General features: G+C 23.0%; 1 protein-coding gene across 2 annotated transcripts in view; it reads right to left on the bottom strand.

Moving 5' to 3' along the window:
- The window catches only part of LOC114121161 (neuroendocrine convertase 1-like), a 41,912-nt gene extending 26,399 nt beyond the window's left edge, over window positions 1-15,513 (bottom strand). For both annotated transcript variants that reach the window (XM_027983369.2, XM_027983370.2), the window contains exons 1-2: window positions 15,402-15,513; window positions 1,968-2,074 (exon numbers count right to left, since the gene is read on the bottom strand). In XM_027983369.2, the coding sequence (XP_027839170.2) occupies window positions 1,968-2,072 (105 nt within the window). In that variant the 5' untranslated portion in view covers window positions 2,073-2,074; window positions 15,402-15,513. The remainder of the gene's footprint in view (window positions 1-1,967; window positions 2,075-15,401) is intronic.
- Between the last annotated feature and the right edge of the window lie 598 nt (window positions 15,514-16,111).

The following is a 16,111-nucleotide window of genomic DNA, read 5'->3' as shown; positions in this document are numbered from 1 at the left end:
GTATCAGCACAATGTTTTTACTTCATGTGATTTAAATCTAATAATTTTTTCTTATACTCTTTTATATGGGAAGGCTAGACATAAGACATCAAACCTTAGATTTAAGTACTAACACAATAAGTATTGAGTTATTATTTTATTAAAACATTTTATACTAGAAACATCACATTATATTGCACTTCAAAATGAGTAACTACTATAGACAAACAATATCGAAATTTTACTTTGTATATTCTACGGTTTAAAAATAAATTAAAATAAATGTGTACATGATAAACCTTGTGTATATAAAAAACTATGTACTTAGTAAATCGTGTTTTTTATATATCATATAAATAAAAAAAAAACGATGACCGTTATATTTTGTACCGCACGCATTTCGAGATTTTATATCCTGATAAATAATTTTTTATAATTTTGTATTTCAAAATTTTAGACATTGTAATAGAATGCTGTAAGCCAGTAAGTATAATTATATAAGCTCTTAAATTAGTAAAAAATTATTATTTTATAATATACATTTACATACGCGAACTTATGTATTTCGAAATAAACTTTCCCCAACACTTTTTGATCTTAATCAAAATACAAATAAAAATACAATAAATATGAATTGAAAAATAATTGAAAAAATATAGTTGAATAAGACATTAACACAAAAACATGAAATTGATGAATGAAGCAGTAAAATTCTGTCATGTGTTTTATAAAATGATTAAAATTATGTAATTTTGTATGCAGATTTCCGGATGGATATTGAATGTATACCTACTGCTGTGAAATAATAAGTATTAAATATCACGGTTGTTCAGTGATTTATAATTGATGTCGACAATATGCTTTTATGCACATTTGATGTTTTTAATTATTTCTATTATATTGAATTTACTTTTTAATATTTATAACATAAAATTATATACTTTTCTTCTATATACATAGATACGTACAATAAAATATGCAAGTCAAACTATATTATATTGTGTTATAATGTTTTACATATTAATTAATTTATAATGTATTTACTGTGTACATGTAATAATATAATATGAGGTCTTCAGTGCAGTAATGAACTAATCCTCAAATTTGCAAATTACATTAATTAATGGTAACCATTCTCCGAAAAATACAATTCATGAATGCTTTAAGTCAGTTTTACTTAATAATTTATTTATATGTTTAAGCGTCTACTCAAAATTGGGAAATAATAGATAAAGCTTTTTTTAATTGTACTATTACAGTAAAATAATGACGTTATATATTATTAACAATACAAATATTTTAAAAAGATATATTGTTATTAATAAAAGTATTTTTAATGTAAAAAATTCTAAAATAATTATTGACATTATATTTTTTCAACACGCAATATAAAAAAATGACGCATTTTGCTTATTGTAAACAGTGTTACTTTTAAGTTAATGTTATAATGATGGTAACTGACCTATAAGTTATTATAACCATAACTGGCTCATTTATTTTTTCGTTGATTTAAAAAAATTATATTTTTAATGTTATTATAAAGCATTAAAACAACTATAGTTTTAATTAATTTTATATTTTTGTTTTCATAAATTTAACACATTTAAAAAATATAATATAGAAAAAAGTTTACTTTTTAAATATTATACATATTATTAACCTAAAAGCAAAAATTACCTTAGAATGTCAATTTAACTATAAGCATATTATACCATTACGAATGTATATTATAAAGTCAGCTATGGATAGAAATAACAACAATAAAAAATCCGTTAAGAGTATTCTATTTAAAGAATCAATGTCACTCTAGTAAATATTATGATATAAAGCCCTTAAATATTATATAGTGCTCATCTACAATGATTATAACTGAATTGTAACAACAATTATTATATATTAATATTTGACAATATTTAACTTACAATAATGTTCTCTAAAGGAAATAAAACTACCAATACCTTTTACCAAATTATATAAAACATACTTACATGGTGAATTATTAACTCATGAGGATCGATCAAATAATTACCAACGACGAAATAAAAATACTCGCATATATACAGTAATCCAATAATCTCCTTATTTAAGCTCATTTCTGAAAAATTTAAATTTCTTGAAAAACATTTTTAGGTATTTCATTTATTACAATATGGTACTAAACAATAATCTTTGAATAATTTTAATTTTTCAATAATATAATACAATAAAAATTGATTTTCTCCATAATGTATTATATTATATTATATCATATCCACAAGAAACATTTTCTTCATAAACCATACAACAAGTTTTTATTCAATTTCACAAATACATTCATTGCAAAAATCCAAAATTTAATAACCTTAAAAAACATTGTTTACAAAAAACATTTTGTATTATTTTTGATGAAACTTAAATGATTTTTACTTAGTTATAACCTATTTATTTATAAATTATTAGAGACAAATTATTAAGATATAAATTTCAAGTACAGTTTTAGTATCTAGAGATTATACTTCAACCAATTAACTTTAATAATTAATAAGCGTATTTTAAACACTTTATAAAGAAAATACATTGTAATCAATTAAAAATGTATAAAAAAAAAAATTCGAAAAATGTTATCATCAAAAGGTTTTATACTCATAACAAAAGTTCAAGATTATTTCAAATTAAATAATCTTAAATTAAATCGTATCGAATATTTTTTTTAGCACACATTTCAAATTATTTCTGGTTTATACGAGTATAATTACGGTGTAGGATTAATTTATATTTTAATAAATTAATAATTAAAATAATTTTTATATTATAAATCATTTTTAAAAAGTTTCATATACCTAATATTTTATCACGTACTTTGTTAATACAATGTTGAATAACTTCACTGCAATAAACTAGTTGTTCGAGATACAAATAACAAAACTAAATATTGTTTTATGTTTTAAATACCTATTTCATTTTTCATTTTATTTTTTTTTAGATGAGGTTAACTACTAAATAATCTTTTTTATAAATTTCTAACATCCTTATAATATCACCCAAGACCCAACACAATTATAGTATTTACATAATTTAAGATTGTATTAGATTAATTAACGGAGATTATTAACCAGTTTCATTATTTTGATAAGTGATATTTGCTGCTTTTTTTGAAGTTAAGTGGATTTCTTGTAATTTTTTTAGAAGTTTACGTTTATGTTTTATTACTTTTTATTGTCGGTATTCAACAATTACATATTAATTAATTAAGATCAGTGTAGTGTTACAAGCTTCCTATGAGATTTTCTTATGTTATACAAGTGTGGTCGATCATAAGACAGTTTTTCATTAATATAATGACTGATCTAGATTCTAGATCATTGCAGTGCAAATTATAAATTTAAATCTCTAAATAAACTGTAAATCGATTTTTTTGTAAATCAAACCACTGATTTTGCTATTCAAGAATACTATTAAAGTTATTATTCTTTTATGAATCATAATTATACTTTCTTTGACTTTTGATCAGCTTTTTCATTTAAAACTATGTTAACATGACCAGAAAACTTGTCCAGAAAACTATGTGAACCATGCAAAAATTAACAATTAACAATTCTATTTTTGTGATATTTATATTTTATGTTAAAATTTTAAAATAAAAATAAATTTATTGTGACTAACGATTTGTATTAAATTTTCAAGTTTTTTTATAATCATTTAAAAAAAAAATTCAAGTATTTACAGTGATTAGTTTTTGAATTATAGCCATTCAAAAAAATTAAATTGGTCATTAACTGGTTTTACGTAAAAATTCTCGTTTTTCTGTAATTTTTTTTTGTTTTTCTCGATTGTTTTGAAAACTGTCGGAAAATGTTTAGTTTTAACCTCTATAATTCATTGAGGATATTCACTTTTCCATCAGAAACCACCCCCGAAGTTTGAAATTGAAGCATTATTTCGAAAATGTATGCTGTAGACAGACACAAAAAAAAAACACACATCATTTTAAAATCAATACATTCACCACTTCGTTCAGAATCTAAAATAATAATATCATAATGTAACTAATATACTAGTCGAGTTTTTTAATGAGTATTTAAACTAAGATTTTAATATAGTCGATGTTTAAAAAAATGATTTCTAAACCGAATATCACATTTAATCATTTTTCCTTTATTGAATAATACAATAATTATACATTTACTGAATATTATAAACGTTATATCGAATTATTGAAGTTGCATAGTCGGTGCTATCTCAGAATTAAGTTTTTACGGTTTTTAGAGCAACATTTGTAATTTTTTTTAGTTACCACATTATCAAACACATAATTTAAAACTTAATTTATGGCAACAATAATTCCAAGAAAACTCAGATATCATGTCTCATTAATATTTATATATTCCTGATATTTGTTCCCACAAATCAAAAATTACTAACAAAATTTGGAATAACAACTTTTTTTGCGTTTTTATAACCTCGTAGGGTTTTAATGGTTTTATATTTACCCAAAACTATAAGGTTTGAAACAAATCAACATAAAACAATTATATAAAAATGCATGGTTAATCAAGAAAACTTAATCTAATAATTATACGTTATGGTAACGCAATTGTATCTTAAGTAACGAAACGGTATTTTAATAATATTCTAAGAATTATTTTCTCGAAATACTTTTATTTAATACGATACTTCTTTTGTCAGCTTGTAGTCTTGCTTTGTAAAATAAAAAGACAAATACATTTGTTCATCATGGTGTAAGACCACAAAATAAACACTATGTTTATTTAATGTTCATTATGTATAGTAAAATCATACAACTTAAAAAGTTTAAATAAATAATATAGAATTAATTTGATTAAAACTTGCACATATTTTTACCATAGTTATTAAATGACGATTGTATTTTAAGTATTCGATTTAAATCTTTTACGTCCATATAATATTATTCATTTATTATTTTTACTGATTTTATAACTATTATAAAGTAGTAATATATTACTTAATATTAATGGAATATATTAGTGGTGTTAAATAAAAAATATAATATACCTACTATTTTCATTCTTATATACCTATATCATAAATAAATAAATACATTTGTTTAGAAACTCACGCACTGTTAAAAATTGTATTAAGCATTTTTAAACACTTACTTTTTAATTTGAAAAGTAGTCGCATAATACTTCAGGTGTCAAAAAATAAACTAATTAATTATTACTATTTTTAACGAAGTATTTATTAAGTGTTTAATTACTCTTGAAAAGTAACTTCTTCCAACAGTACACTAAAAATCGAGAAGTTTTTTTCTCCATAGAGTATATATTAGGTATATGATTAGGTATTAAAATGTAATAACATAATTTCAAAATATTACAGTGTATAATATCATAGAGATTTGACTAAATTTAATAAATATAGTTTCGAATAAAACAACAGTGTATAAAAAAATAAAATGTATATGCTATAAAAAGCATGGATTAATATTTTAATAGACCAAAATACTTGGCTTTTGTTTGATTATTGTAAATGATAGTTTTCGCTAAATTCATTATTTACATTTTAAATAATTAAAACTAATATATAATTATCAAGTACCTACGATATTTGCACTTCAAACTATTTCACACAGCATTGCACTACATGTCTGCATGATGGACACATCATAAACATTTCTAGTCTTTTCTCAACGTGACTTTTAACTAAATATAATATTCAATTATTTCTCATATGGGCCATGTTCTAATTCAATTTAAGAAATATATTTCTAAAAATAGATAAAGCAAATAACATTTTTCTGACAAATCTTCCTTATTCATATAAGTAATTCAATGCTGAATACACCCTACTTTCGAATGTTTATTTATATTATTTTATTGTTAAAAATATACGACATTCTATAATAAATAATAATAATAAACACTATGCGTAAACTAAAAGATAATCTAAATTGATATACCTATTTAAATAAAACTATTTTGTTACTTAATATACATACAATGTACCAGTTACCTTGTACCTACACAAAACAATATTTAAACCAAATAGGTTGTAAATTGTTTTATTTTACAGAAATATCGCTTGTATTATTAGCATAATATGTACATTGTAAATAGTTTTCAGTCTAGTAATAATGTATAATAAATAGTGATAGTATATGTAGTAATAGTAATATATTGTATTTTGTTTTTACTATTATAAAGTATACAACAATTTTCGAAGATTTAAGGACTTATAAAACATACATACAACGTATCTCAATGAAATATTTATACTATAATACAAATAATAGTTTATTTATTTTAATTTAAGATGGTACAAAATATTTTGTATTTTTGACAAGAAATCCAAAATAAATATATAATTGAAAGTGCTCAAAGTACCAATAATTTAAAAAAAATATTGTATATAATGTTATGAAAATGCAAAAATTCCAAAAACTATTTCCGCTGAATAACATAATTATATCATATTTGATAAACTTTTATTAGTAAAATAGTGACTTTCTTTTGAGAAATATTTTTATAATTGGTAAAACAAAACAAAAAAGAATGTTTAAGTAAAAAAAAAACAATACGTATTTATTTTATAATTCTGATAAGTTTAATGGACCTTATCATTTATTCATTGTTTTAGAAACAAACACTTTTTTAAAAATTCAAAAAAAAGTTACAATAATATTTATAATCTTATACAGTCTTATCGAAAAACAATAGCAGAAAACACCATCCGCGTTTATTTAAATCACAAAATCATTGAAACGTGCTCAGACATTTATTTACAAAGCTTTTATACATCGTTAGTTAAATCTATACATTTACTAATCTATATGTAAATATGTATAGTAAATGTACTAGAGTTTTATATATACAATATATGATATTTCTACAGTCTAATGCGATTAAAACAAAATGTTCTGCGTTCTCAAATCAATGGTATCGATTTTTAAATATATAGAGCAAATCAAAAATATTTGTCGAGTTCAATCTTCCAGTTTTTATAATACACAATGTACAGTCTTCAAGTATGTATGTCTGTTTATTCGCTTTTTTCTCAAACAAATAACGTCAATCTTTCACATGTTTTGCTGGAATTTTTTTTCAGTATTGCAATCTATCACAGTCGAATTAACCATTAAACGTATTTTTAAAAGACATTTAATGTGTTTATCACTTTGTTGCGTGATTCCTACTTTCATGGAGTGTATACTTTGTACTTACATATATAAGTTCAAATAGTTCAATACACTTTTTGAATAGAGATTTTATTCGAATAACACTGTACCACCCATAACAAAATCGTTAGTTTTTTATTATATTTTAATTATAATATAATATCGATAGACATTCTTTTTTTTTTCTTAATCGACAGTTTAAAACATTTAATTTTATAACATTCGATCAAAATGGCATATATGCGCAGCCTACATATTTTAGATTCTGAGTGTATAGTTGAATGAAGGTATTGAATTTACAATGATGTCTGTTATCATATCACTTTTATGATCATTAAAAATGTGTGCTAATCTAGTTAATACTGTCAAAAAAAGTCAATATTTTAAAATATTTCGGCTAATTTTTGAGTATTTTATAGAAATTCGAATTTCAAATTTGAAAAGCTTTAAAATGTAATACAAGACTCCTCATATTAATAGGTTTTACGCCATTAAAAAAAATACCAAAAACATAGTGTCTAATTATTTTTAAAGACATTTGAAGTTCTAATGTAGACAAAAAGGTTATTTAAATAAAAAAATGTCAATTTCAGTAATCAGGTTGTAATTTATATAATATCAATAGTTAGTAGACTTAAAACAGTTTACGTTTATAATTATTTTCCGAGTACAATTCAATTTTTAAGTTATACACCATTCTACGGTACATAGTATTGACTTTAGATTTAATAATAGTACTATTATTTTATCTCTAATATTAATATCTTAATAATAAGAATAATATTATATTATGTGTTATGTTTTGTGCAAAAATTATTTTAACATATTATGATATAAAAAAAAATAAAATTATTTTAACATATGATATATTTTACATATTATTATTATTATTTACATACTATAATTAATAGAAAAAAATTACTCATAACATTGAGTATAAATATTATACCAGTATCTATAAAAAAAAATAAAAATTAATTACGAAAATTAGAATCATTTTTTGTACGATTTCGTATCGTTCGATACAGTTCATAATCAAATTCAAATTGAATGTCATCCATATCCATTACCTACTTAATATATGACAAAGCACGCATTAAACGTTTACTAGTTTACTATAAAGCAGAGCGACTTCTCAGGTTTATTCATTTATTTTCAATGTAGTTTTTATTTCTTTGTATTATACATTTTGTTTTTGTTCATCTCATCGGAAATATAATGTTAAATCGCGTAACACGTAATAATCTAAATCGAAATGGACGACCCGAATTATCGGTTAATCGTGTGCGGCGAATACAACGCCGATGCCGGCAGTGTGGCACAGCACTTATACTATATAAGCCCATTTAATAGACAAATGTTGTCGTTTCCATTATATCTGTCGATCGAATTGGTGTATATAATCTATAATATTACGATTATATTTTCGATATTCAGTACGCCGTGGAAAATACTATGCTGAAAGGAATAAAAAAACGTGGTCGTAGCGAGCTGTTTGCGTCAGGTTATCGCGATAATATAATAATAATATTATATATTTCTGAGCGGTGGTGTATTGTGCCTATAGAATTATTAACGAGGTGAATGCGACAGCGGACAGTTCACTGTTATCGCATTTATAAAGCACGAATCGAGTCAAATGCACGTACATACGTGGAATTGGTCATTAAAACACAGAATAATAAGCTACTACTGCTGAAGACATTATTGTTGACCGATACACATTAAAAAAACGGAAACCCCGTCGTTTAATCTATACTCCATAAAATCCTGTATTGTTCTCCCCATACTTATAAAAATTGAATAACTCGCTCTATAGAGTACGAACCGTAAATATAACTTTGCAATTTCTTAAAAATGAGCGCCCCAACAAACCATTCCAAACAATGTTGAGTAAATACACAGTCGAGTAAACAAAATGTATTGAACTTTTATTGTGAAAAATAAAAAAAAATAACATGGATACCTATTGCCGTATTGACGGACGATGTTGAGAGGGGTTTGACATCGTGATGGGGACAACGCAAACGAAATTGTTAGGGCATTAGCTGCGGACAATTCGGGAGTAATGTGTTTATTTAGGTCTTTAGAAAAGAAAAACCATTCTCAATCGCTAAACTTTTTAACTAATATGTTTTTTTTTTAAATTATAGCGAAAACAGCATAACACATGATATAGCGTACCAAATACTATTCAGTTTTTATTTTTTAATGATTTTCATTTACATATTATTAACAACGTTTTATTTTTTACAGAATAAAATTGTGTGAAAAAAAATGTTTATTTTACCAGAACTATAAATCACGAAAAATATACTTCGAACTCATATTTTTGATATTGCATTACCATTTGCCACCATTAATATATTGATACTTGATACCTATTTACTATACTATGTAGTATGCACTGAGAACCGCTGTTATAAGCTGTGAACTACAATTGCTTTTAAATTGTAAATAACTTGAGTTCATATTTCTTAGTTTTCTTAGTTACTAATTCTTCATCATATTTTTCAGAAAAAAAAGATAAAAACATTTATTTTTAAAATTGAGTAGTAAATTTTCTAAACATTTTAATTTTGATTTATCAGAAATTTTAAGTTTATAAAAACAGCCTCTTTGGACATTTTTAAATTCTGGCTCTGTTTAAACTAGATAAAAGCTGTAGCCAATATTCTATGGTAATGAAAATAATGATAAACGCTTCAGAATGTGTCGTAGAATCGACGATGAATCAATAATTATTATTGTCAACGTATATGAGATGTGACTACGGCTTAGTGCTTTGAACGGGATTTTAAGTATAGATCACTGCGTTCTAACTTCTAACTGCGACTGATGTACTTAATCTTGAGACTCGATTAGTTAAAATAGATTAAAACGCATCCAATAATAATAATAACCAATAGAAAAATAGTATAATCATTGAGTAGCACAATGATTGACTGTATAATGCGAAGACCCACAGAATGCCATGCCCAATGTTGTTGTTTAATAAAAATTATTATTGTTATTTATTTAACGACGTTATAATATTATTATATAACATATTTCCCGGATGTAAGAATAATGATATTAATCTGAGAAAAAATTGTTTTTATTATTTATAAGTATACATATTTATGAGAATTTATAAATATCTTAAATTATTATTATTTTGCGTTGGTATAAGGTATATAAACTTTATAGAATTGTATGATCAAAATAACGAAGACAAAAAGCAGTCCCACAATTTGCAAACAACTATCCACTGGGTTGTTCAACAACTTTGCGAGAACACTAATTTACTGTTTTTTTTATTTTTATTATGCAATTATTATATTTTCATTTTTGTAGTATAAAAATTGGTTCAGTGTTATTAAATCAAACCAACGTCAAACGAAAAAAGAATTTTTTAATTCTTTTTCTATTTGATTTTTAATTAAATTACTCGTATATATTTTTTTTTTTTTTTTTTTTGTGTGTGCTTATAGGCATCTAAACACGTTTTATTTTAAATTTTAAGGATCCAACTTTTTAGTTTTAATTAATTGTAATAGTAATTTTCTGACCATAGCACAATAACGTTATAATTGTACGTGATGATATAGAAATAAATATAAAAAATAATTGATCAATAGACATAAGCCGTTCAAAAAACTTGGTTAACGTATTAATAATATAACTTACTATAAAACTTAAAAATATTAATAAATATTATAATAATAATATAAATATATATCATAAATAAAATACTATTATGTCAGAATAAAACATGAAAAAACTAAATATGGATTACACAAATTATTTCATACTTAAATAAATGAATAGTATATTTTTTTTTGTTAAATTAACACATTTATTTGTAATTTATATTAAACATATGTTTAATATTAATTTTGATAGAATAAGGAAGTAGTTAATATAAAAGAACTAAGAAGAATTATATATAAATAAATATATATATATATATATAATAAAAATAATAATATGATATTATATGCCAATGTATTTCAGTGCAAGATGTGTTTACAGTGTTTACACATCATTATTATATCTTTCAAATACTATCATCTCGATAATAGAAAAACAATTTACTTTTTGTCGTACAAGGTACGAATAGATAAGATGATTTTGCTCTATCGTGGACAAGTTAAACTAGGCTATCAAATTGATATTGTTGTTAGATATTTCTTTTAAAACTCCATAGGAGAACTTAATAACAAAAATAGTTATAACGACAAATACATATTGGTAACGACCAATAGGAAATAATTGTTCTGTCTCTTTCGACATTTCCAATTATTCTCGCACCGATATAGCTTAAACAAAATTCATCTTATCCTACGTTCATTACTCTGTGGCTCAGACTGACGGTGTACATTTTATTTTTATTCTCATACAACGATTGATAATGAGTTTTAAATTCAATAGAACAATGTCATGTATATATAGTTCCTACCTTGTTCCTAAACAATAATTAACAGTAAATTATAATGATGTACTAATGTACAATAAATTAACAATCAACTTTACGATTTCATACGATATGGTTATTTTACATACGTATTATGAGTTTTTGTATCATGATATTAAATTTGATCCCTCAAAAAGGTCATCAAAACTACTAATAGTGTATGATCATTTTGAGTTGGCTACAACTTTAAAATTATTATAAAATAAAACATCAATATTGGTATATTTTAGTTTTTACAGTTATTTATCAAATAAATACATGCCTATATGAACATAATTAGTATAAGTGAATTCAATGCATCAAAATTATATAATAATTTGTATTCTACTCCCTATAAAAATATGTACTTTTTCTATACATAAATAATGATATCATAATATTTTATAAATAATAAAAATTATAGATGAGCAATGAACACAAAAAATCATCAAGTGATAACTGCTCTGCAATACAGTCATTGAATAGAACACTGTAACAAATGAATACAATTTGAATTCAATAATAAATCATTGTAAATTATGAAAAATGATTCTGAGCATAAATGGTCTCACTTTTAATAACAAAGGTTACCAAACTATTATTTAATTATAAAATTAAAAAAATTTAACAAATGTTTATATTTTTGTTCACTATTATTTTAAAAAGTACTGAGAAATTTCTACCTTTGAATCACTAAAGTACAAATGGGATCCCATTTAAAACTTCCCTCAAAGTTTATGATTCTACTATAAAAAAGAACCTTGACAATTTAAAAAACACACCATTGTATAATCTATGCATTCATCGCTCAGCTCAAAATTTAATATTCCCAAAATTAATACATATTTTAAAATTATTAAATTCTGAACAGAATATCTAATTATATAATATCTTCTAAGATTTAATAACCTATATAAAAATTAATATGCGTCGTAATATTAAAATTAATGATATAAGTACACGTATTTGCATATTATATATTGTGGAATATTAAAACAGGATCAAACTTATAAATGAAATAATCTAACGATCTCGACAGTTTCTATTGCAATAAAAACATACACAATTACATGTTTGTTAAAAACCATTAAATAATTATTCGTTAACAATAACCAAGTACTAAAATTATCATATATTATTCTATTTTACAAAGTTTAAAGATTTTTAACATTTTCAAAATAGATGTCCAATTATCAACCGATGATAGTAAATAGTTCATGAAAACATCTTAAATTTCAAGAAAATACACACCATTAATATTCTAGTCTGAGTATTGTTATTTATATCTCTTATTAATATAGATACACGACTATTTATTTATAAATTTCAACTATAAAAATATGGATCAGAAAAAATAATAATTTGTAAAAAAAAAAAAAATACACACACACAAACATATTATAATGGGGACATTAAACCTATTTTTACTATTGCGATGTCACGTTATCCTTCCAGTTGAAAAAAATATTTGTCTCCAATACTATTAATACTACATTACTACATCCCCACGAATTTCAACACATGTTAACTAAAACCTTAAATACATATTTTAAACGAGCGTGACCCATATTTTTCACAGAAAAAAACACATTCAATAAATTTATATTATATATTTACTTTATACCTAGATACTCAAAACAGACATACATACTTATTTTTTTACATAACAACTATATTACTTGATTTCTTGTACTATATACTATCATTGCCCTAAGTAATATCTATTAATAAGTGCGGATACTTTTGATACAACATTAGATAGTTTTTAATTTATTTTTTTATATAAGTTTTCTTATGAACATGATAAAAATAAATCAAATTTATTTAATTATTGCAGATACAACCTTTTTATGTTATAATTTTTCGAATTTAATGATTATTATTTTTATACATGAGATATTTTTTTGGATACAAAATTATCACCAACTATGTTAATTTTGATAAATAAATGCATATTATATTTATATAGTATATACTAAGATAGACATTAAGTTATCTTCACAGTTTAATATGTTGTTATTATAGTTGTATTTTTATATTTTATTAATTTATGGTAAAAAAAATGTATGTGTATGATTAATATTGAAATTATTCTCATAAACAATTCTCTCTAAAAATATTAAAAATATAATATAATGATGAAACAAATTATTTACATTTCTTTCCTTATTAATAAATTTCTATATAAAAAATCACCTGTTAAGTTAATTAAAATGCATCTACATTTTTTTTAAATTAAAAAATATTGACAGAGTTTATTATTTGTTAATAGTTTATTAAATATGATACTGTCATACTAATTTAATTTGTACTCTTTGGTTTTGTAGCATAATTAATTATTATTTCGAATTTGTGCTTTTATAAAATCTATTAATTCATTATTACTCATTATATTAATATAATATTCATCTAAAAAAAAAAACAAAAAATTACATACTATTCATATTATTCAAATCAATTTAACAAATAATTTAATGAAATGAAACGAGAATGATTATATATTTAAATCGTATATTAAATTGTATATCTTTATAAATTAAAATCAATACAGTATATAACTTGTAACTTTAAGTCTTGTAAGTAAACATTTATAATTTATATTGAATAGTTAATTTTCAAACACATATTATACTCTTTATAAAATTTCTGTATTGAAATAAATTATTATTTTGTTACTTCCAGACGTTTAATCATAAATCAGCTAGATATCTGAGTCGATCATGAATGACGATAAAAAAAAATTGAAACAAATATAATTAATGATTTAATAAAATTGCATTGACCAATCTGTATTTGCATATCAAATTTAAAAAATAATGAATAAGTTTAGTAAGTCAGTTATTATGACATAACACATATCAGCAATTAATTAAGTGCATAATTTCTATTTACGAAAAATAAATTACTTTATGTTCACTATTAGATAAATACATATTTTTTATTTATTATAATTCATCCTATATTCGATCTTATATAATAATATAACATATGCACGCTTTGTTTCCTTTCTTGGCATAGTAATATTGGCATTTTGTTGTATGGTTGTATATAAATATATTAATTTCGTTACGTTTTTCAGGAATACTTGAAGCGTAACTCATAAATATCAAACATTTATTATAAAATTAAGTATTCGAGTTATATATTACTATGTGGGTTCTTTAAACTCATTCAATGATATTTTTATTTATACCATTGCGTACCAATTTATACACGAATAAATTTATAATATTTATATATTATATTAAAATTATATTGTTCCCAGTAAATCTTTGATTTCTTTTTAGTAATAACTAATAACGATACAATACTTGTCGATTGTCGATCAAATATTAAGTTATAACGTATCAAATACATAACGCAAGCATTATTAAATTATTATTTTGTTGAAGTGTACTAACTATATTATATTATACAAATTAATTTAATACTTTAAATTGTATACGCATATCGTAAATGTCTTTGGCTATGTATAATTAAATAAATACATTGCATGACATCTGCACATTTTCGTAACATGAAATTGTTGTCCACTACCCACAAACTAAAAGTTTATTCTCGTTTTATTTTTTCCTTCTGTCTTAATCATAATAATAAACTGCTATAAAAAGTAATTATTTATAAATCAAAAACATTTGTCAATACATAATGAATATTTTATTATGTTACCAAAAAAATGTTTAAAATATAAAAAATATACTTACCTATTGATACTTATTGCATAATTATTATTCATTTATTCTATGATATTTTTTTAATTAATAGAATTTTCAACAGTATAGATTAGATTATATACACACATAGGCTATATGTATTCAAAAATTATAATACGTAGTAATGTTTTTATCATACCTGTATAGAATAGAGCAAAACAACCGTACGAAATAAAAATGTGCGAACGAACAATAAGGTTCCGTTTTACATAATAGTAGACATCGCGACCGTTTGCAATACTTACTACATTCGTCCATGATTTCTGTCAGCTCGTTTATTTGTTTAGGTGTACATTAATTAAATGTCTATACTTGATTGCATGCTACTCATATTTTACACGCATTTAATTCGTTAAACATATTGAGTTTAATGATGGAACACGTGTCGACCAAATGACATACACGGTAGTCAAATGTTTATTACGATTTTTCGTAATTAATTTTTTTTATTTTTATTTTTACACTTTCTATTGGAGGATTGAAAATAGAAGGAGAACATACAAGGATAAATGTAATTATTAAATAAATTTTGTGACATTTCACCCACTAAAGCCTATATTCTATACTTTATGATATTCAAATTGAAACTAATTTAGTATTAATTCGTTGTAATACCCTAGACAAAGCTCACGTAGTATGCATCTATACATCATGTGACCTTGCCTGTGTATTCAATATCGCATCTAGCATAAAGATTCATTTATAAAATTAGAGCTGTCTTTTCTTAATTTGTAATATGCCATAATTCGCTAGGCGCTAAATATACATTATATTAAATAAGTATATGAGTATATGCTGATAATATGTTTCATTGAATTCACTAAAATTATTAAATATTCATTAAACCAT

Source organism: Aphis gossypii, chromosome 3 (assembly GCF_020184175.1).
Source record: "Aphis gossypii isolate Hap1 chromosome 3, ASM2018417v2, whole genome shotgun sequence".
Lineage (NCBI taxonomy): Eukaryota > Metazoa > Arthropoda > Insecta > Hemiptera > Aphididae > Aphis > Aphis gossypii.
Note: the sequence above shows the minus strand (reverse complement) of the source record. Positions and strands in the feature narration are given on the sequence as shown.